The following is a 24321-nucleotide window of genomic DNA, read 5'->3' as shown; positions in this document are numbered from 1 at the left end:
TCATTTCCATCATCTTATAATGTCAATTAACATCCATATTCCTTTCCAACATAAAACAAAGTTTAGACTTAGAATTCAAGGTTCGTAAATAATTATGTCTTCTTCTGTTAACTTCATGCACTTGCAAGTGAATGAATTTGGTTCCATAAATGTGTAGCGCGTTTTCCTCGTGCTTTTTCCAAACCTAGTTAGCATATCTTTCTCTTTCCAGTTCTGTATATATTGGTTAAAGAGAAATGAAATTCTACTACTCTTCTTAGTGTATTTATATACATAACGCATTCTTCAACCTACTCATCTACGTCAACTCTATTATTCTTCATCATCATCATCATGGATGTAACCATGAACAGAGTGGAGACCGAATGTTCTTATTACTACTCTCTCTCTTCATCACCATCACCCACTTCTTCTCAAAGCCAACTCTGCAACCCCAATTCTCCATCGGACAATTCACCATTTCAAGCAGAAGCAACAAAACCAGCGTTGAGTTCTCACAAGAGGAAAGCTGGGAGAAAAAAGTTTCGCGAGACACGACATCCAGTGTATAGAGGAGTTCGTCAGAGAAACGGTGACAGATGGGTGTGCGAAGTTCGTGAACCCAACAAGAAATCAAGGATATGGCTTGGGACATACTCCACGCCAGAAATGGCAGCTAGGGCACACGACGTGGCTGTCCTAGCACTTAAGGGCACCTCTGCGGTGTTGAACTTCCCTGATTCTCATTCCGTTTCTCTTCTTCCAGTTGCAAAGTCATCTTCAGCTGCAGACATCAGACTGGCTGCAGCAAAACTTTCCGAGGTTTTTCCACCTTCTTCATCCTCTACAAATGATTCAAGGGTTAAAATTGAAACTAACCCTTGTTCACTGGAGGCTGTTGCTGATTTTGCCAACACTTTGAACAATGATGACGGGTTCAACAAATCAATGTTTTTTGACGAAGAGGCCATTTATAACATGCCAGGTTTGTTAGATAGTATGGCAGAAGGTCTTCTCATTACTCCACCTTCTATGAGGAGATTTGATTGGGACGAGGTTGATTGTGAAACAGATCTCACTCTCTGGACTTATTAACAACATTAGAGTGCAGATTCTACGTAGCATGTAACATTTCTGTCTGGTTATTCAGAGACTTAAGACCGTAGGTTAAATTACAATTTTTAAGTTGAGGATTTTCTGGCTTACAAGAATTTAACTAGTTATATTGCATTACGATCAGAGAAAGTGGAAATAATGACAGATACATGTAGAGAGCTTCACTTGAAGGATTTTTCAAAAATGTCAAATTCTTCACCACCATAATAGCAAGCAGTGCCATTGACAAATTCTTCACTACCATAATAGCAAGCAGTGCCATTGACAAAGATGACAACACAAATAATAATAATAATTTAATGCAAATTATGGATCACAAGGCTGATAGTATGATCAAAGTTTGCCAAACTAAAAGTGATTAAATAAAAAGTTAAATATCCTAATAATATAAAGCGAAATTTATTTTTTTTAATAATCCAAACTATAAACTTTATATTAAGATAATTATTTTGAACTAACCATTATAAAAAATATCTTGATATATCTTCATCGACATGTCGTATCGTATATGCGCCAGAATTCATTGAATCTATAATTAGTTTTTACAAATTAAAAGATTTAAGCAGTTAGAAAAACTGAAAATCATAAACACACGAATTGAAGGAGGGGGCGTTTGTGGTTATTACTTACCCAGAAAACAAAAAGACATTGTCGTAGGTGGTCCTCCAAGGAGTGGCCGGTGGATTCTATAATTGTGACACGAGTGGACCAGAAGCATCTTCCCTCATATGGAAAGCTTGGTGGCGATGTAAGATGTAATATCCCAAACTAGAGCAAATTTATTATTATTAATTTTCTTATTATTTTATCGTATAATCATACTAATACGTTCAATAAAAATTTAATCTTTAATTAATTTATGTTGACATTTATATTCCCCTTGTAGGTTAGGTGTGTCGAGTTTTGTCACTTGATTTGACACATTTGTCTGTTGGCAAAGATCCTGTTTAGGTATGTGGTACATGCCCTTATGCCCTTATTTTGAGAGTGTGAACTCATGGTGGGTCGACATAACTATACTTGTTGGATTTCTATTTCTCATACTGGTTTATTTTGGTTGATTTATAGTGTATCCTGGGTTGATAGGGTGTTAGGAAACTTGTTTTGAGTATTTTGTATAAGGGTTAGGACACCCTGAAGTGTCTCATTTTATTTTATTTATTTTTTCTGATAAAAAATAAAATTATATATATATATATATATATATATATATATATATATATATATATATATATATATATAGACACATGGATGTTAAAAAACTTATATGAAAACGTTTTTAATTCAAGTGAAAAAAGTTCGGTACTCAGATATGGTTCTAAGTTTCTCTTTGAAATCTATGCGTGTTTTTTTTTTTTTTTTACCAGCTGAAATCCATGGTTCAATAGTAGGGTTTGACATTTTCATCAGTTTGTCTAAAGATGTTTTGTTTTACTGGTAAAAACATTTCACATCTCCTATGAGATCTTGGTAAAATATCTCTTAGTCACACAAATAGTCAACTTTCATTATCAATAAAATCATTTATATCAGTATTTTTCCACACAATATGGATGAACATAGTTCTATGATGTAATTCATTACATTAGTGCACCTCTCACACGCGCATATGAACGTAGTCACCATTTTGTAGTTAAATCTCTACTACAGTTTATGTCATCTTGGGCCTATCCAGAATTTGGGAAGGGTCGTGATCATGTGGGTGTACGAAAAAATCCGTACATGATGTGAATTTTGAATGACTGTTATGTTGAATAATAATCAAAGGTAATGTTACAGGAAGGGATTCAAGCGATTAAGAAGTCACTAAGTAAAAAATATTAATCGCTCTAAAATCTCATCTAGAAGGAGGGATCACGGGAAAATATTCATTTTATCTCGATTGTATTTATGGAATAACAACCCTCTCAAACATAATTTTAGTAAAAGATCCATAACTAACTCTTTAGAAAAAAAATCCATAACTAACTCTTTAGAAGATAATTATTTTGTTTTAGTGCTATTTTTTTCTAGAATTAATGCAAGTTGTAGATCCTCTTTAAAAAGAAATCTCATTAAGGGAAAAAGAGATCGAAAAAATAATTATGGGTTGGTTCAAGGGAAAAACTCAACTCTTTAATCACTCTATAACTCAGAAAAGCCTTTGAACCAGAACACTCTTTTTTTTATATGAATATGTTGTTGCAAAAAACGGATAATTTTCCTATTAAAACAGAATCCTAACAGAGCTACCCGACAAATAATATTGAATAAACAGAGCGGAATAATAAAATAGATAAAGAGAAAAAAACACACCAGAAAATTGTTAACGAAGTTCGGCCAATTTAACTTAATCTCCGAGCACAGCTGAAACCGCGCACTTTTATTATTATGGGAGAAGATATTACAATTTGGGATATATAACAGTGAAGGAGGAGAGTTAAATTTATAACCCTCAAACCTCCTTCCCAAACAATGAACCCACCGATGTGGGACTTGGGATTAAGCCAAAATCAACAAATCTCCACATTGACTTAATTTCAAGTCCCACCTAAAACAAATCTTCTCAAAACATAACAAAAACAAACTTTGCAGTGCTTCAAATTTGCGCCTCCGGGCGCCAACTTCAAATGTGCAAGATATTAACCAAGTCTAAACAGTGTTCAAACTTAGTTCTTGTAACCACCTTGATGAGCATATCTGCAGGATTCTCCGTAGTGTGAATCTTCTGGAGAACAATCTCCTCTTCTTCGAGAATCTCACGCACAAAGTGATAACGAACATCAATGTGTTTCGTCGTCCGTGCATGAAAGACTTGATTCTTTGCTAAATGAATAGCACTCTGACTGTCAGAATATAACTCAAGTTGTTTCTGACCAACCCCCAAGTCTTTAAGCAATCCATGAAGTCAAATTGCTTCCTTCACAGCCTATGTAATTGCCATATACTTTGCCTCTGTCGTAGACAAAGCTACCGTAGACTGCAAGGTAGACTTCCAACTAACTGGCGCTTTTGCTAAAGTGAACAAATAGTCAGTTGTAGACCGTCGCTTATCCAAATCACCTGCATAATCAGAATCACAATATCCAACTATGCATTGACCAAGTGATTCATCTTGCCCAAATACCAATCCAACATCTAAGGTACTTTGGAGGTACCATAGAATCCATCTCACAGCTTGCCAATGACCCTTGCCCGGGTCATGCATGTACCTGCTAACAACACTCACAGCCTGTGAAATATCTGGTCTCGTACACACCATTGCATACATCAAGCTTCCAACTGCATTTGCATATGGGACTTTCGCCATGTATTCTCGTTCTTCATCAGTCGTCGGAGATAAACGACTACTCAATTTCAAATGAGGAGCAAGTGGGGTACTTACGGGTTTTGTATCTTCGTGTATACCAAAACGTTGTAGTACCTTCTGCAAATACTGCTTCTGTGACTGCCAAAGTTTTCCCCTCTCTCTGTCCCTGTTTATCTCCATGCCGAGAATCTTCTTGGCTTCCCCCAAATCCTTCATCTCGAACTCTTTACTCAACTGAGCCTTTAACATATCAATCTCAACTTGGCTCTTTGTTGCAATCAGCATATCATCAACATATAAGAGTAAGTAAATGTAGGAACCATCTTCAAGTCTGTGCAAATACATACAGTGATCATATTTGCTTCTCTTGTACTTCTGATCCTTCATGAACTTATCAAATCGTTTGTACCACTGTCTCGGAGATTGTTTCAGTCCATACAACAATTTGCTAAGTTTACAAACCCAATCTTCTTTACCAGCAACCTTGTATCCTTTTGGTTGAGTCATATAGATTTCCTCCTTCAAATCACCATGTAGGAACGCGGTCTTTACATCAAGTTGAGCTAGTTCCAAATTCAACTGTACTACCAAGGCCAACAAAATTTGAATGGAGGAATGTTTAACAACTGGAGTAAATACCTCATTATAATCAATTCCCTCCCTCTGAGCAAAGCCTTTAGCAACCAACCTTTCCTTGTAGCGAATGATAAGTGTCTAATTTCAGTAATATTTCATATTAAAATATAGGCACTTATGAGAATTTATTGCTAATTTACATATAAAATAATCCCTAATTTATGAATTTATACCTTTTTACATTTTTTATGATCTTTATTTGAATAAGAGTATTTTATTCCCAAATTTGGTGTTAATTGCAGATTTTTAAGGAAGATTGGAGATTTAGATTAAAGATGAATGATTTGAGCTAAAAAGATAAAGATAGAAGGTCACAGAATGGAAAAAGATGCAAAGAAAGATTGGGCCTTTTTTATGTTTTATCATTTAGCCCATTAGCGCGACACAATAAACAACCTAACCCTAGAAAACTAGGATAAATAGAGGGCTAAAGGCTCAACCTTAGGGTGCCAGATTGAGAAGAAAACACCATAGAGTGAATTGTAACCCAATTGGGAGAATGAAAGGTGCTAGAAGTATGCGTGGCTAATTCTACCCTTTGGGATTGGGAGTAATATGCTCAAACTCTTATGTATTGAGGTGATATCTTATATATTAATATTCAGTTCTTGATTGATTATTGGTATTGTTGTTTTACTTTTAATTTTCCGTGACAAATTGAGAATCTTAAATCTGACCGGGAGGTATTTTTAGAGTTCGGACCTAAACAACAATACTTAACATATTTGAGTGTTAGAAATAGACTTGAAATGTTAATTGCTATTAAACGTCTGAGCTTCCTTCTAAGTTGTTCTTATAATTATGCGAGGTATCGATAGTTAGGGGACATTCTTAAAGATTTTATATGCGAGGAATCGATATAAATGATTTTTATACGAGCATCAATTTCAATCAAAGAACTTAATATTGACATGCTAATCAAAATACTTGAGAGTGAGAGAGATGAAACTAATCCTTATTTTTCCAATTGAAACAACTAATTCTTTGTCTGTTTTCTTATTGATCAGTGCCAACACAATTAATTCAAAACTCTTTTAATTGTTCTATTTTTATATTTAGCGATTATTGTACTCGATAATTCATTGTTCCTTGTGGGATCGATATCCGTCCTTAGGGACAATTATTACTTCTGACAAACGCGGTGCACTTGCCGTAAAAAGTCATCAGCGAACATCTTCTTTATTAGGAAATCCTTCTTTCTTTGCAAATACCCATTTGCACCCAATTGCCTTCTTACCTTTTGGTAATTGTGCCAGCTTCCATGTCTTGTTCTTCTTCAAAGACTGCATCTCCTGTTCCATCGCACTTACCCAATTCCCACTCTCTAAACTCATAATGGCTTCTGGGTAAGTGGATGGAATGTCATCAACAACTGGAAGTGCATAGGCAACCATATCCATGAAACAAGCAGGCTTCTGAATATCTCGTCTCTGTCTTCTAACTGTAATTGGCGCTGATTGCTGTTGAGATTCTTGGGTAGGAACCTCTTCCTCATCTGACTCTTCTTCTGCCATAGGAGAGTCACTTGTGGTATTTCGTGTTGGGATCACCACTGTCGGCTCTAACTCCACCTGCTTCCGGGCACACTCCACCTGTTGTGGAGTACTATCAGTTCCTTCTGGACTTACCTTCTTTAACATGGAAGATTCATCAAAGGTAACATCCCTGCTAATAATCATCTTTTTTGCCTCTAGACACCACAAACGGTATCCCTTCACTCCAGGACTAAAGCCCATGAAAAGAGCCTTCTTTGCCCGTGGATCCAACTTTGATTCAATCACATGATAATATGCAATAGAACCAAAAACATGCAAAGAATCATAATCAGTTGCAGGTTTTCCAGACCATACCTCTAACAGGGTTTTGCAATCTATAGCAGATGATGGCAAACGATTGACGAGATGTTGAGCGTATGTCATAGCCTCAGCCCAAAACTCTCTGCCTAACTCAGCATTAGACAACATACAACGAACTTTCTCCACAAGTGTCTTGTTCATACGCTCCGACACCCCATTCTGCTGTGGTATTTTTCTAACAGTGAAGTGCCGAACTATGCCACAATCTTGGCATCCCTTCAGGAACAGATCACTCTTGTATTCTCCTCCATTGTCTGTTCGGAGAACCTTAATCTTCCTTCCTGTCTGGTTTTCAACTTGAGCTTTCCACTTAAGGAAAATTTCAAGCACATCATTTTTGTTCTTCATAGTAAACACCGAAACTCTCCTGGAAAAATCATCCACAAAAGTGACAAAATAATGCCTACCTCCGATTGACGGAGTCTTGGCAGGTCCCCACACATCTGAATGCACATAATCCAGAATACCCTTGTTATTGTGAATTGCAGTGCCAAACTTCACTCTTCGTTGTTTTCCCAGAACACAATGCTCACACAATTCAAGTTTGTAAGCCTTCGTACCTTTCAACAATCCCTGCTTGGTAAGAATTTGCAAGTATTTCTCTCCAGCATGTCCTAACCTCATATGCACAACTTCGTTGCCTCGACATCCTTCTTAGTGCTAGAAGTTGCTACCGCTACTGTCCCCACCACTCTACTACCTTGATAGTAATATAGATTGTTCTTCCTCACGCCTTTCAACATCACCAGTGCTCTTGAAGTTGCTTTAAGAATTCCATCTCGCATCGTCACAACTAAGCCTTTAGATTCTAAAGCCCCCAATGAGATGAGTTTCTTCTTCAACTTTGGCACGTACCGTACATCCCGCAAAATTCTGGTGGATCCATCATGATTCCGCAGCTTGATTGAACCTATCCCAGTTGTCTTACATGGATTATCATTACCCATGTAAATAACCTCGCCATCAAGTTCTTGAAATTCAAAGAACCATTCCCGAATAGGTACAACCTGAATCCAATATCCACTCATCTGGATAAGATGATGCTAAAAGCGAGACAATTAAAGAAATATCTGATTCCACATCATTTTTGCATTCTGCAACATTTGCATCTTGCGGAGCCTTCCCTTTCTTCTGTAGTTTTGGACAATCTTTCTTCTAGTGTCCTTTCTCATGACAGAAAGCACACTCATCTTTGGCAACGGCTCGACCTTTAGACTTAGACCTCCCTCTTCTCCCCTTTGTCTGGCTTTGCTGACGACCTCTTGCCACCAATGCTTCTTCTGATGTCGTTGATTTAGTTTTCATCTTATCCTGCTTTCTCAATTCATGACTATATAAAGCAGAACAAACAGCATCTAACGACACATTCTCCTTCCCGTGAAGGAGCGTAGTCTCCAAATGTTCAAATTCATCAGGAAGAGATGATAACAACATCAAAGCCAAATCCTCATCCTCAAACTTCACATCTAAATTCAACAAGTCTGCTACTAATTGATTAAAAATAGTGATGTGTGCATTCATAGTAGTACCTTGTTGGTAGTCAAATCGGAACAACCTTTTCTTCATCAGGAGCTTGTTCTGACCACTCTTCTTCAGAAACTTGTCCTCCAATGCCTTCCACAGTTTGTGTGCAGAAGTCTCGTTTTTTACAGCATACTTCTGCTCTCTGGACAGGCAGGATCGAATAATTTCGCATGCCAATCGGTTGATGATGCTCCAGTCTTTCTCCTTTACCTCTTCTGGTTTATCTCCTTCAATAGCAATATCAAAACCTTGCTGAAAAAGAGAGTCCAAGACCTCTCCTTGCCACATGCCAAAATGTCCAGTGCCATCAAATATTTTCACCGCCAATTTCAAAGTGGACACCGGGAACCTTGAACATGATGACGAGGAGCCCAACACTCTAGATACATCATTCGCTTATTCTTCTTGATTTGCCATTACAAACTCAAAATATAATATTCAATATTACAAATAATTTCAAACAACCCAATGGTGAACCTTCGGCTCTTGATATCACTTGCTGGAAAAACGGGTAATTTTCTCACTAAAACAGAACCCTAACAGAGCTACCCGACAAATAATATTGAATAAACAGAGCGGAATAATAAAAGAGATAAAGAGGAAAAAACACACCAGAAAATTGTTAACGGAGTTCGGCCAATTTAGCCTAATCTCCGAGCACAGCTGAAACAACCCACTTTTATTATTATGAGAGAAGATATTACAAATTGGGATATATAACAGTGAAGGAGGAGAGTTAAATTTATAACCCTCAAACCTCCTACCCAAACAATGAACCCACCGATGTGGGACTTGGGATTAAGCCAAAATCAACATATGTCTCTCACACTTATGAGATGCAATCATACCCTTATGCTTGAACCTTTGGTACAATTTTTTATGAGCGCATCTTTTACACTAATGTGGACGTAACCACGCCCTAGTGGTTGAAACTTTGATGTAATTTTCTATATGAGCATTCCTTCCACACCCATGTGGTTGAACTTCTGGTGCAATTTTCTACATGAACACTCTTTCCTCCCCATGTGGAATCAGTCACAACCCTATGGTTGAACATCTAGTGTAGTTTTCCATATGTTCATGCCTCCACACCCATGTGAACGTATACACCCTTGTGGTTGAACTATTGGAATTGTAGGCCTAAAACAAGAGGGGGGTGAATTGTTTTTAAACGTTTTTCGCAAACTTTGAAGGTATGAAGAAAGCCAATGAAGAATCAAAGCCACAAGTTACAAAACTGTTTTAGTTGATTTCCAGAAAATCAACCGGTTGTTTTTATTAGTAGTTTATAAAAACAATTTAAAACATATATAGTTGAGATTAGGGAAAGAGAGAATCACACAAACAAATTTATATTGGTTCACTCTTACACCAAGAGCTACATCCAGTCCGCAAAAACCATTAGGTATTCCACTATGTAATCAACCACACACACCAAAGAAGTGATCTTGAACCCCCAAGAACACACACTTCCTTTGGTAATACAACACACCACAAATCAAAACAACCTTTGACTCTATGAATCACAACTCTTTACAGAAATACAGATCAAGAGAGAATAAGGAAAGATTACACAATAGTCTTATTCCACTCTTGGCAAGTTCAATCAAAGTTTGATGTAAATCTTGGAGAAAACTGTTTTCAAAAGATTAATCTCATATCATTACTACCTGGAGCATTAAACAACCTATTTAAACTCCAAAAGGTAGTTAAAATCATTTAATGAAGGAGCCAAAACAGTTTTGAATCAATTAAAACAGATTTACCAAACTTAATATATTATGTTAAGAGTTTTCAAAAAACAATCGGTTGAATTGTCGAAATAACCGATTGAATTGGCTTGACAACAAAGTTAACCCATTTAAGTTTTGTCAAACCTGTTTCAAAAACACTAAGTGTCAAACAACCGATTGAAACGATAAAACAACTGGTTGTTTTTTCATTTCTTTGTAAAACACTCATTTCCAAAAGGATTTGATTTAAACCAACTTTGAATCCTAACTAAGAGTGGATTTACAATTCAAACTACTTAGAACACACACACAAGCTACATCCAGCCTTCAAGCAATCTATAGAGATTTGGAGACATCAAAGTCTTTTTCAACATGAACCTCTAATGTAATTTTATATACTAGTGCTCCTTCTACGTTCAGATAAACAGAGTTACACCCTTGTGATCAAACCTCTAGTGTAATTTTCTTTATTAATGTTAAAAAAGTGTAAGGTTGATATACCACTTTGTCGAGGTCAACTTATGTCTAACAACATATCAAACACACCAAACATTAAATATTTAACCTTTATAAAAGTGTAGTAGCTCTAAACTATATTAAAAGTTGTAAAACAATTATATTAAGAGTGTAATCACTCTAAATTGAACAACAAATTATATTGAGAGTTTGATCGCTTTAAATTATACTAAAGTAAAGTAGTGCAACAATTTATAGTAATAGTTTCATAATTTGAAGTTGTACAACTATTTCTATCAAAAGTTTAACTACTCTAAAATGTGTTAAAAGTGGTATAGTGATCTATATTAAGAATTTAATCTCTAAAATGTGTTAAAAGTGGTATAGTGATCTATATTAAGAATTTAATCCCTCTTTGGTGTACAACAATTTATATCAAGAGTTTAACTACTCTAAGTTGGACAGTAATTTAATCGTTCTAAGATATAATGATTTAATTGTTCTAAAGTTGCACTAAAATTGACCAATAATTTATATCAAAAGCTTAACTGTTCTTAATTTATGTTAAAAATTGTATATTGATCCATATGAAGAGTTTAAATACTTTTGATTATACTAAATCTCCAATTATTCTAAAAGTTGTACATCGATTTATATGAAAAGCTTAAATGTAATATTGTTGCAGTACTAAAGGTTGGTTGTACATAATTTTATATAAAGAGTACTCTTAATTTGTAAAAGTTGTAAACCATTTTAATACAAAGAGTTAAAATGCTTTTGATAGTATTAAATGTTATATAGTAATTTAAATATAAAAAAAACATAATTATTTTGTATGTAAAGTTTTACACTATCTATATCGAGTGTTTCAACAGGAGGTGACTGATGCATCTGAAGTGTACACTTTGATGTAAACTAAGGTTTGATCTTGGATTTCCGCAAAATTACATTCTGCTTCGTTTCCTTTTTCGAGTTGGTGCTTGGAACCTTTGGAATGTATGAGATTGATCGTTTGATGTGATGTTAGGATCTTTTTGTATGGTTAGCGTTAAGGGGTGTTAGGTAGGTGTTACGTGCCAGTCTCTGGGTACAGTTTTATGTATAAGGGTTGAACCACCCCTGAAGTGGTTCGCATTTTTATATTTAATTCTTATTATCGATGAAATAATGGAGTGTTTAAAATATTTTTGTTTTGTACTAAAAGTTGTACTATTTTATATAAAAAACTTAATCTGTTTTGGTTTGTGTTAGAAGTTTTAGCCAAACTATATAAAGAGTCTATAGACTTTCTATCATGCTAAAAGATGGACATTGAATAATAAAGAAAAAAAAGTCTCAAAAGCTCTAAATCATCCAAAAGTTACCAGATGATTTAAAAAAAGGTTGTGAATAGTAGAAATAATAGAAAGAAATGTGCATTCTCTATTTACAACGTCATAAACATATTTGAGTCAAACAATTTTAAAATGTTGGAAATATAAAGATACATGTCCTTTATCTGTGTAACCTTCATTGACAACATTAAGAGTGCTTCTTCCTGCACCTCCATCCCTTCTTCAGCCACCCCCATATACTTTTAAAATTCCAAATTTGTCCTTCAGTAAAAAAAGATAAAAATAGAAAATTTGTTTTACCTTTCTACGCATAGTGAAAACGAAGGTGTTTGGTGCTTGGTGCTTGCCGGTGGTGATAGTGGTGCTTGTGGTGGTAACCGTGGTGGTGGTGTTGTTGCTGTGCTGGGTGGTCTTCACTGCTCGTATTCTCCGTTCGTAGGTAAGTCTTCGTGCTTTAAACACTTATTTCTCCGGATTGGGTTAATCCGCTAGATCACCGGATTGTATAATCCGTGCAATGAACTTCATGTTATTCACCCCTATAATCCAGAATGTTTTTACAATCCGTAAGACAACATTAAAGTGTTCCGGATTAGTTAAACCGGGGGTAAACCGGATCCGGAACAAACATACTCACTTTTCCGGATTGTGTAATCTGATACATTAAAATGAACTATGGATTACGTAATTTGGAAGTCATTTTAGAACTTTAAATATGACTTATGGATTATGTAATCCGGAATGCAATTTGCTGTTTTAATTTGACTTATGGATTAAACAATCCGGAAGTCACTTTGAAGTTGTGAAATGCATTACGGATTATCTAATCTGGAAGGTACTATTTTACTTATGGATTACACTATCCGGAAGGGTAATTGAATGTTGTTTTTATTTTGCATACTTGTGTGAATTTATGAAAATTAGAATAAAATAGAAATTTATGTTTTATGAATGAAGGTGTAAGTATGGACATGGAGGTTGGATTGATTACAAAAAGATCGGATGAAGTAGAAATGATATATATGGAAGAATTAATGAATTTTGTGCATCAACATGAATTAGTTGAAGAGGATTATGGTACTCATTTTACAACAGATGAGGTGAGTAAAATTCCATTCTATTTATGTTTATTGCTTTATAATTTGAAGAAGTGTTTTTGTAATATTGTTGGAATAACTTTGTGTAGGTTTTTCCTTCGCGAGAAGACTTACTTGAATGGGTCCGTAGGGTTGCTTATATACTTGGTTTTGTTATTGTCATTATTAGGTCTGACATAGCAAATGGGAAGCAAGGGAGAAAAACATATGTCTTGTTAGGTTGTGAAAGGGGGGGTAGTTACAGAAAGTATAAGGATGGTTTGGAGGTTACTGTAATTGGTACTCGAAAATGTCAATGTCCCTTTAAATTGCGAGGTAAACCTATTGGAAAGGGTCAAGGTTGGGTACTTAAGGTAATATGTGGTACTCATAATCATGATTTGTATGATACATTAGTTGGTCATCCATATGCGGGCAGATTAAAAGCGAATGAACATTCCATGCTTGTTGTTATGACTAAAAGCATGGTTAAACCGAGTAGCATACTACGTACTTTGAAGGAGAATAATGAGGATAATATGACAACAATAAAGCAAGTATGCAATGCAAAATACTCATACAAGAGATCAGTTAGAGGACCACGAACTGAATTACAACAATTAATGATGTTGTTAGACCGTGACAACTATCTTCACTGGAGTACATGTCATGAGTCTTCCAATATTGTTAGTGATATTTTTTGGACTCATCCTGATGCTGTGAAATTTTTGAATGCATTTAACATTGTATTCTGGATGGATACGACTTACAAAACAAACAAGTATCGACTGCCTTTGCTTGAGATTGTTGGTGTGACTTGTACAGGTTTGTCCTTTTCTGCTGGTTTTGCATTCTTATCTAGCGAGAAGGAAAATAACTTCATATGGGCACTACAAAAATTTAGAGGGTCACTTTTGACATCGCATGTGGGGCCTGAAGTCATTGTTTGTGATAGAGATCTTGCTTTGATGAATGCCATCAATATTGTGTTTCCTAAAGCAAGAAACCTTCTTTGTTGGTTTCATATCAATAAGAATGTTAAAGCAAAGTGTAAAATGTTGGTTGATTCTGTCGAGGCTTGGGAAGTTGCGATGGATTCATGGAGGACTATCATTGATTGTACAGATATTTCTCAATTTGATGAGTTTGTTAAAAGTTTTGAAACTATTTGTTCACCGTGGCCATTACTTGTGAATATGTGAAGAACACATGGATTATTCCGCACAAAGAAAAATTTGTAAAGTGTTTGACATATTCATTAATGAATTTGGGAAATACAACATCAAACAGGTGTATCAATGCCTTTACTTTGTTTAGAACATGTATAACGTCTAATTGTTTTATGTTTTATACTTATACAAGGTTGAATCAGCTCATTGGTCTTTGAAACGAATATTACAAAATAGCATGGGAGACTTGTGCTCATGTTGGGATGCTATCAAGCATGTTATTTTACTTCAACATAACGAAATCAAGGCATCCTTTGAAATGAGTCTACATGTGATAGGACACACATTCAATGTGCAGTTGTACAAGATGTTGGTTGGCTATGTATCTAAACATGCTTTGATTCTCATTGCTGAAGAGTTTGATCGGGTCAATGATGTGGGGTTGGATAGTGAATGTTGTGGATGTGTACTTAGACGGACTCACGGATTACCATGTGCTTGTCAATTAGCCAGATATGTTATGGGTGTCATTCCTCTTAATGAAGTTCATGTTATGTGGACGAGACTAAGCTTTTCAGATTTATCTGAATGTGATTCATCATCTGAGTTGTCAATTCAACAAGAATGGGATGTCATTCTATCCCGGTTCAAACAGGTTGACATGTGTGGCAAAGTGACAATTAAAAACAAGTTGCGTGAAATTGCCTACCCAGACATGACAACATTATGTGCACCACTTAATGTAGTCAAGACAAAAGGATCCCAAAAGAGTCAAACAAACAAATTTCAGAGGTCTACAAAACGCATCCCTTCATATTTTGAGCATGTAGATCGCATCCATATTGTAAATGATAGCTCATCATCTTTGAAGACTCATAAGGGAAAGGTTAAGGTGACGACCAACACCAATGCAATTCCCATGCTTAATCAATTTCATCCGAAATGTCACCCTTATATTTTGGATGTAATAGATGTTAAAGCAGATGGACATTGTGGGTTTCGTGCTATTGCCTCCTTGTTGGAGATGGGTGAAGAGTCATGGCCACTTATCATAATGGATTTATTCAAAGAAATATCTCAGTGGCGTGAAGAATACGCAACATTATTAGGTGGTCATCAACGGATAGAACATATCAAGAGATCCCTACTAGTGGATGAGTTGTCAGTGGTAAGTGTATATTCATAAGAGTCATGTGCATTGATTAATTGAACTTGTATGCTATCTAATTTCATTATTCTATTTTGCAGGCTAGTGTTGACAAATGGATGACAATACCGGATATGGGATACTTAATAGCAAGCAGATACAATATTATCTTAGTTTGTTTGTCTTTGAAACAAAATATTACTATTTTCCCATTACGTACTTTACCCCCTACCGATGTTGGTCTACACCGATTACTATGTATTGGTCATGTATATGATTCACACTTTGTGCAGGTAAAAATGGTTGATGATTGTCCCATACCTACCGTTGACATTTTATGGTGTACACATTGTTACCCAGAGGCAAGGTTATGGTCATCATATTACGTTGGTAGGATGTAATCTTTTACCCAATTAATTAGTATTAGTCCGACATATGTGAACCTTGGAGACGATTGATGTAGACATAATTTATAATGTGGGGTTCTTATTCATAATTTATTACTTAACTTCTGATTCATAATTTATTACTTCATTTCCGATTCATAATGAATTCGTGTTTATGTCAAATAAAAATAAAATAGCAAACACTACAACATAAATTAATTAAACCATATTGTACACATACAAAGTTATTATTATTACAATCATGTAATAAAACAAAATATCAACGACGTCCACGAACATTACGTGATCGTATAGTGTACACCGCCCCGTCATCTGTCACGCTTTAGGCTAAATGCAGTGCTGCCTCTGTACTCTCATATGCGTTAGTGCCTTCAGTGACCTGACGACAATCTATCATGCGTTGGAGAATACTAACAATGCGCCTAAATATACCCTGCACCAACTTCAAAATAAATTAAACTTCTCAAATATATTGTTTAATCACATAACAATAAAAAAAAAACTTACCGAATGTGCACGCTCATCTTGAGACGAGAGACCTGCCTGCTCAGCATTTGGACTACGAAGGCGACGACGTGGTACAACACTGGGTCGATCTCCAAGCTCACCTCTGCGAATGTATGGATGTGACACCGTCCTGAACCAAGACATGTACTCAGGAACACATGCAGATGGACTAGAAGCAGCCGTCAAACCTGTCACCAAGTGGTGATCAAATTGCAACCACCTTTGATCAATGACATGTGCACCAGGACTCTCAGTCGACATCGGTGATGGTGGAATGCTCTTCTCATAGCCAAATTGGCGCAACACACGCTCGGGCATATGTCTCTGTGATAAGCTGCCCAATCGTAGGTGACCCAAGAATAAATAAATGGTCTCAAATGGCCTGCTCAATCTGTGGTCCTCATATGGAGTCCAGATGACGTCATCGTGTGTGAGCCCATCCAACTACACCCGCACATCACCAACCGCACAAATCTGATGGGCAACAATGTATCGTGCTGCCCGCGGATGTACCTCGTCATATGAGGGATTAATATCCCTTCTTCCCATGCCCGAGAAGTGCTCATAAATCCATGCCTGCGTAATTCCATTATATTAATTATAAAATATTTAATACAAAAAAGTATGGAATGTAACATGTGATTGCTAATTATTTGTATGGTTTCATACCTGAACAAGTGTCACATAACTGCCCAACTGCTTTGTGTTAAAGTAGGAGGCATCCTTCAACCGCTCATATAGATGTGTAAGTGTTGCTGCTCCCCATGCGTATCCACCGCACATACGAAGATTGTTGAATAACAACAAGTACGAAACAGATACAGATGTGACACTTTTATCTACAAAAATAGTGCATCCAACCACATGCAATAAGTAAGCTCTAGCAGCACACTCCCAAGCCTCTTGAGCGCAACATTCCGCATATATATCTCGAAGCCAACTCAATCATACGTGGACGCCTCGACACTGCCTCATCTCAGCCTTCCCACGAGCCTCCTCCACCCCTAATAACTCAGTTAAAATAGTTGCAGCTCCGTTGTACTCTAAGGGCACATACGTAGGGAATTGACCCAAAATGGGGAGGTGCAAAAGAGAAGACACATCATCAAGTGTGATGGTCATCTCACCTATGGGAAGGTGGAAGGAGTTTGTCTCAGCATGCCACCTTTCAACAAAGGTTGAAATCAAACCCCTGTCCCCCACCTCATAGCTTATATTGCACAGACTAAATAATCTAGAATTTTGTATAAGAACTTCAATCTCAGCATGAGGCATCCCAAATTTACGTAATTTCCTACCGTGGGATACCAATTTAAGTTCTCTCCGATCCTAATACAAAATTTGTATATATTTAATATAATTAAATCAATTTAAAGAATAATTAACAAAAACAATTTAATTGAAGGTTTTTTCGTTCTTACCTCACCATCCCAAAGCTTAACAGCAACATGGTCAGCAAAATTTACCAGCAAAGACATATCAGAAGGTCCTCTAGGAAACCCTTCTCCCTGGTCCATTTGCCTATCATCATGTAATTCTTGTTGATTGTCATTATCAATATTAACATCACCAATTCTTTCCTCGACAACACCTTGATCTCTTCTACGGACGAATGTCGTTGGTCTTGTTCGATCATGACCTTGAGATCCACCACCTCTTGTTTTAGCCATATCTGTCATAGGTGAACCAGGGCACATAATCTAAAAAAAAGTTCTTCAACTGGAAACAAAATAAACTAAACAAGATTGCATAAGTGAAACTCCAAAAAAAAGTCACTTCCGGATTAGCTAATCTGAAATCCTAAAATTAATACTACCGGATTATCTAATCCGAAATCAACAATTAAAAAACACATACCGGATTATATAACTAATTAATCACTACCGGATTATTTAATCCGAAAACCTATGTAATCCGGAACTATTCAAAAAGACTACCGGATTATTTAATCTGAAAACCTATGTAATCCGGAACTATTCAAAAAGACTACCGGATTATTTAATCTGAAACCTATGTAATCCATAACTATTAAAAAAGACTACCGGATTTGGAACTATTGAAAAAGACTACCGAATTATTGAATACAGAACTTAACTACACACTACCGGATTTAAAAATCTCTGTGATGCGGAACAAAATAATGCATGCTTTAAAACAATTCCTTTACAAAAAAATCCGGAACTAACCTTTTCTGTGTTGGATGAAGAGGCTCAATGCTTCAACAATGATTTGGAGTTACAATGGAAGTGAATGGTGACGAGGATGGGGCTGCTGGGCGAGAATGGAGGTTGCTGGTCGTTTGAAGAAAAGGAGGTGAATGAGAGGGGTGGGTGCCATCGCGCCTTCTGCTGTTGTTGTGAAACGAAGCAAAGAGATAAAACAAAGTGGGTTGGGGTAAAATTAGGTTTAGTTTTAATTTTTTAATATTATTTTACTGAGGGGCATAATAGTAAAATCAAATTTACTATGGGGGTGGCTGAAGAAGGGATGGAGGTGCAGGAAGAAGCACTCCAACATTAATTACACGTTCTACATTTATTTTGCAATAAATTACTAGACCTTAATTTGTTGCTCAACCACTTAATTCAAGCTCATTCATGATGCAATTCTCCTTGGCTCGAATGCTTGCTACTGTGAGGAGAAGTGCTAGAATGGAATTCGTGGAAGTGTGAACAAAATATAGATGGAAGGGAGTGATTTAGTGTGGAGTATGGTTCATAATTTACAAAGAGGTTTGTCCAACACATTAAGGTTCAACATAGTTAGATCAACTCTTGATACACTACAACAAAAACATGAAATAGAAACCAATTTTTAGAGACTAAAATAATTAGTTGCAACAGTAACTAAATTAGAGACCATTTTAGAAACTAAAAAAAAAATAGTTTATATTATTGTTAAATAGTTTCTAAATTGGTATCTAATTAACAACCAAACTTTTAACTACCAATTATTTAGTATCTAAATTTGGTCTCTAAAACCTTGGTTGCTAATTAGATACCAATTTAGAAACTATTTAACAATAATAGAAACTAATATAGAAACCAATTTTTTTTTAGTTTCTAAAATGGTCTCTAATTTAGTTACTATTGCAACTAATTATTTTGGTCTCTAAAAATTGGTTTCTATTTCATGATTTTCTTGTAGTGATAGGATTCTAGGCTAGCTTTAAGAAGAAGAGGTAACCTAGAGGGAGCTAAGAAGTTGAATACCAATTTTTGCAACAATTCAACATTATATTATTCCATGTATATGTGTGCCTTAATTATAGGGTTAGGAAGCTTGTAGCGCAAGCTTCAAAATACCCTAACCATAGGCATAATGAGCATGAAAGATAAACTTGCACCACAAACTAGGGTAAATACCTTAATTTAATGCACAAGTAACTCATAACCCTACCTTGACACTCAAGTTAGAGTTTCCTGAGTGAGAATGAGTGTCCTCTCTCCTAAGATTAGGTTTAATTACCTGTACTAGTCTTGGCTCAAATACAAAGTTCCAAAATAAATTCAACACTAATACGACTTATAATACAAAGCCTAAGACATTTATTTTCAAGACTTTTCTATTTAAGGTTGAGTTTTACCTCTCAATGTAGTTCCTCACTCAAGTCTTCTTATTTCAAACTAGTGGTAATTGGCAGGATTGCATTAATTCATCTTCCAAAAGAAGGAAGATAAAATCATCCACCTACTTATCAAGATTTATTTAGATATATAGTAGAAGGATTTTTGTGTCTCTATTCACACACAAGTATTTCAAATAATATTTATTATAACAATAATTAGTTGCTAATTTTATTAGTCATGTAATAATTTGTTTGTAAATAATATTTTTATTATTATTTTATTATGTATTGTTAAAGCTTAATCCTAAATTTTTTTAACATTCATCTTTATTTAAGATCCAAAGTTTATATAAAAAAATTATCCCAAAAACACTCATGTCATTACTCAAATTTATTTTTTTACATATTATTCTTTAATATCTTATTTAATTCATAATAAACAAGATTTCTTCACCTAGAATTTTATTTGATATTCGCGAACAGAACTTTATTTTCTCAAAGTTGAACAAAAGTTTCATAAATTAATATAAGTTGTTTTGAAAAAAATTAATATTAACATATAATTGAACTAACTTTAATTTATATAACAAATTTGATTTGATTTCAAAAAAATGGTTAATAAGAAAATTACAAATAAACTTATGGGTAAGGACTCAATTTTTTTTAGTCAGTCAAATTTTACTGAAGCCTTCTTCGCAATTTTGGGCTTACAGGTAAACGGGTAAGACTCCAAAAAAAAAATTCTTCTCACTTTAAGTTACATAATCACGTTCAGGTTTTTATTATTATTATTATTATTATTATTATTATTATTATTATTATATATACTATTTTTTAACAGCAATAAATTAATTGTAAGGATTTATTATGTAAACTAAATTATTTATGATTAATTGGGAACAAGTCTAAAATCAATTCTAATTTTATAAAAAAACATTATGTATATGATTAAATATAATAATAATTTATTATTATAATTTAAGATTGGTTATCATAATAGAAATTATGATAATAAAAATAAGTCTATTTCAATCTAAATGATTATTGATTACGAAATTATTATGAATATAATATTAATAATTTAGATAGATTAAGATACATGTTATAATATTCATATATTAATATTAATATATCTAACTTGTTAATTTATATATATATATATATATGACATAAATATGGATATCATCATTAAAATAACTTAAATCAGATTTTTGAATAATTAATATTATTTTGAAATACCAATAGAATTTAAAAAAAAAAAAATTAAATGAGGGAATGTCAGATATAATTAAATACTTGTAGAATTATTAATTATAGGAAATGAATTTCAGTTTTATAATAAAATGAAAAGTCTGACTATTATAAATTGAACAATATAAAATATTTTTTAAAATTATTTATGATAAGTTAATTTATTGGAGTTTAATATTTATATTATATTATATATTTTAATTTAAAATGTAAAATTTAAATAAAATATTATATTATTTTTTTAATATTTATTTAAAATAAAATAATATTAATATTAATATTTTAATCCTTATTCAAAAATAATTTTAGAGTCTATGATCTAAATGTTACCTAGAACCAAATGAATCTCTGCAAAATAAAGTTATTAAATAATTTTTTACAATATTTCAAATTTTAATACAAATACACTCTGACTTCCGATATTAAGCATATTTGAAATCAGATTTTTCTAACATGGATATATTAATGTACTTCATAATTCAAATTTTATGACTTTCGATTATATGACTGGTCTATATTAATATTATGGTTAAAACTTGACAATAAAATATTTTAAATTAATAAATTAAAAAGCAAAAACATGTTTAAAAATAAGCTTAACCAAAACACACACAAAAATACTAACAATATACTTTTATAAGCTTTAGTATTCATTATCATTGAGAAAATTATACTGTTTAATTTTTATTTTTTTTAATAATACCAGTACGGTATTTATACTTTCAGTAACACCACATGAAATGGAGAAACACATGAACATCCAGTTATTTACACACAAGTACTGAATTACCATTACATTATTACATATTCATTCCAAGTTTTTCGGTTATCAAAGTCTGAAAATTGAAGAAATTTGTAAGGCACCAAACATATAAGCAAAGAAAGTGCAAGTCATTCTTTCTTCCCCATTCCATGTGACATGTTGTAGATCCCTCTTCCCTGAGTAAAAGGTGCAAGACAATGTTAAAACTAAATAAGAGGAGACTAATTGAATGCTATTGATAAATTCAATCTGCTTATATGAAGATTATGAAAAGTGATAACAAACAAACTTACAATCAGATACAGTGAAGATGCTGCCAATGCAAATGGTATTGCAACAGAGGTAATCTTGTCATATGGCCCTTTCAAGTAAGTGTGCTTATGGACACTCTGAAAATACTTTTGCTTCTCAATAAGCTTTTCTCGTGCTCTAAATGGTGGTTCTGACATCCTGCATAATGTACTCACTCATTAGCTTCACTTATCATCTCATAAATGGTTTTCCCATTACACAAAAGGGGAAAATACTGTGATATGGCATGATAAACAAACAAAACTCCCTTGGATTAAAAAAACCCTTCATAACTCCCATATTTAACAACTTGAAGCCAACATAAACTCAACACCATACTACCATACATCAAAACTACCTCACCCAACCATGTTTTTTATCAACTAAAGTAGGTAATTGTTTGTGGTGTGGCAACCAGCAACAAATATTATTCAATTCATTACTTGTCCCAAAGCAAAAGTTTCATGTAATAAATCTAGCATAAATAATATCATAAGCTATTATATTAGAACAACATACAGAAGCAAATATGTCTGAAGCAATTTGTCAAACACCTCTTGAGGACTCTCTCACAAGTTGAATGACAATCAAAGCAAAAAACTCATAAATCCAAGAAATTATCTTTAATCTAAAATCTTAAAGACAATATGTTGATCTATACTCAATGTGTTGAACTCATCTTGAATTTCTAACATTGTGTCACAAGTTTACAACAGAACAATACATCCTAATCTGCATAATTCCATGCTTTGCACCTACCTTGCTGCTAATAACATATACCCTCTCCCCAAACTAAAATGCTAATCTCTCACTCTCACCACCTATGAATCAAATTCTTGACTTTGGTATCAATTTGATATCCAAATTCTGTACATAGTAATCAATTTGGTTTTTAACTTCAGACAACAAAATTGGCTAATGGTTGTCAAATTTTACTCTATGATTAAACATTAAAGACATCAACAAAATTGAGACTTCCGTAATTCATGATGTTCCTTGTGGTCTGTCTATATATCAGATGTTGTTATTTAGCATCCAATGAAGGAAGTTGCAGACAACTATAGTTCACACACGTCAGCCCTTTAGTACAAGTAACTAATTCTTAGCTAGCTGCTCTGTTTTATGCAAATACCATAACACTTTGTAACTTCTCAGGTCATTAAATTACACCAAATAGACCAACTAACATGACATTTTCCAAATTTACCAAATTTTCTGATACTGATTTAAGAACACTGGATGACTCATCGAAACACACGCTATTACGAGGAGCAAAATTATAAAGAAATCAAAGCATAAAGAACTACAAAAACGATGAAAATCAAAACGAACAGAAAAAGATTTGGATACTTACTTTGAAGAAAGGGTGTTACTGTAAGAGAGGAAGTGATAGCAGGATTGTGAACTGATGAGGATTTTACAAAGCTTAATTGAAATGTCACAATATCATAATCTCATGCTCTCAGTGCTTCCTAGAATCTTCTAGTATTTCACTTCCATGGCCCAATCCTGTTTTTACTAACATTCTATTTTTTATGTTACTTTATTTTCAAACACTCTTTATAATTTTTTTCTTATTAAGTATTAATTATTGGATTTAAATTTATTTTCTTTATTTTTTTTAGCCCGTGCTTAAATATTTTGCTCGATATTAGTGCAGTAAACTATTTTGTAAAATATTTAGAAATTTCAAAACAGGGTTTTAAATTCTTTATAGATGGAATTAACCTTCTCTTACGTGTTTTTTATTGAATTTTTTTAATATCTATTTTTTCAGTTGATGATTTAGCTTTTGTAATCTGCATTGAATTTGATTGATTTATAAATAATACTCTTCGAAATACTCTGTTGACATAAAAGAATTGATTGGTCGAAGACACTTTTTTCAAGCAATATCAGTAAAAGTAGTTTTTTATATTGTTTGGTCAGACACGTTTTATTGATTTCGGACATAAAATTAACATAGGTGAAAAAATAAAAAATAATCATGTAAACATTAAAGAAAAAAAACTCTAACATATATCAATCGATTTTTTTTATTAAAATTAACAAAAAAATAATATTGTCGTTATTGACCTATAAAACCATAAGTAACATGAACTTATATAGATGAAAAAAATAGTCTTAATAATATTATAGATTGAAAAAATCTTGAATAACATCAACAAAAAGATGGTGATTGAGGTCAATACAAAAATTTATAAGGATGCCACAGCTTG

The 24321-nt window shown here is 33.9% G+C and overlaps 2 protein-coding genes and 1 pseudogene across 2 annotated transcripts; 2 read left to right on the top strand and 1 right to left on the bottom strand.

Moving 5' to 3' along the window:
- Positions 1–306: 306 nt before the first annotated feature.
- On the top strand, positions 307–1173 carry LOC137834524 (dehydration-responsive element-binding protein 1B). The gene has a single exon (XM_068642551.2). The coding sequence runs from the start codon at positions 334–336 to the stop codon at positions 1072–1074; it is 741 nt and encodes a 246-aa protein (XP_068498652.2). The 5' UTR covers positions 307–333; the 3' UTR covers positions 1075–1173.
- Positions 1174–12888: 11715 nt separating this feature from the next.
- On the top strand, positions 12889–15773 carry LOC137834401 (uncharacterized; annotated as a pseudogene).
- Positions 15774–21789: 6016 nt separating this feature from the next.
- LOC137834523 (uncharacterized) lies at positions 21790–23596 on the bottom strand. Its single transcript, XM_068642550.2, has 3 exons — positions 23457–23596; positions 22105–22261; positions 21790–21987 (listed from the first exon to the last, which is right to left on the bottom strand). The coding sequence occupies exons 2-3, from the start codon at positions 22258–22260 to the stop codon at positions 21940–21942; spliced, it is 204 nt and encodes a 67-aa protein (XP_068498651.2). The 5' UTR covers position 22261; positions 23457–23596; the 3' UTR covers positions 21790–21939.
- Between the last annotated feature and the right edge of the window lie 725 nt (positions 23597–24321).

The sequence above is a fragment of the Phaseolus vulgaris genome, chromosome 5 (genome assembly GCF_051622355.1).
Source record: "Phaseolus vulgaris cultivar YP4 chromosome 5, ASM5162235v1, whole genome shotgun sequence".
Lineage (NCBI taxonomy): Eukaryota > Viridiplantae > Streptophyta > Magnoliopsida > Fabales > Fabaceae > Phaseolus > Phaseolus vulgaris.
This window is presented reverse-complemented; position numbering and strand designations above follow the sequence as displayed.

Coding starts and splice junctions, on each gene's coding strand:
- LOC137834524 (XM_068642551.2), top strand. CDS start 334: ATGGATGTAACCATGAACAGAGTGGAGACCGAATGTTCTTATTACTAC.
- LOC137834523 (XM_068642550.2), bottom strand. CDS start 22,260: ATGTCAGAACCACCATTTAGAGCACGAGAAAAGCTTATTGAGAAGCAA. Junction 21,988..22,104: donor CATCTTCACTGTATCTGATT/GTAAGTTTGTTT, acceptor CCTTTTACTCAG/GGAAGAGGGATCTACAACAT.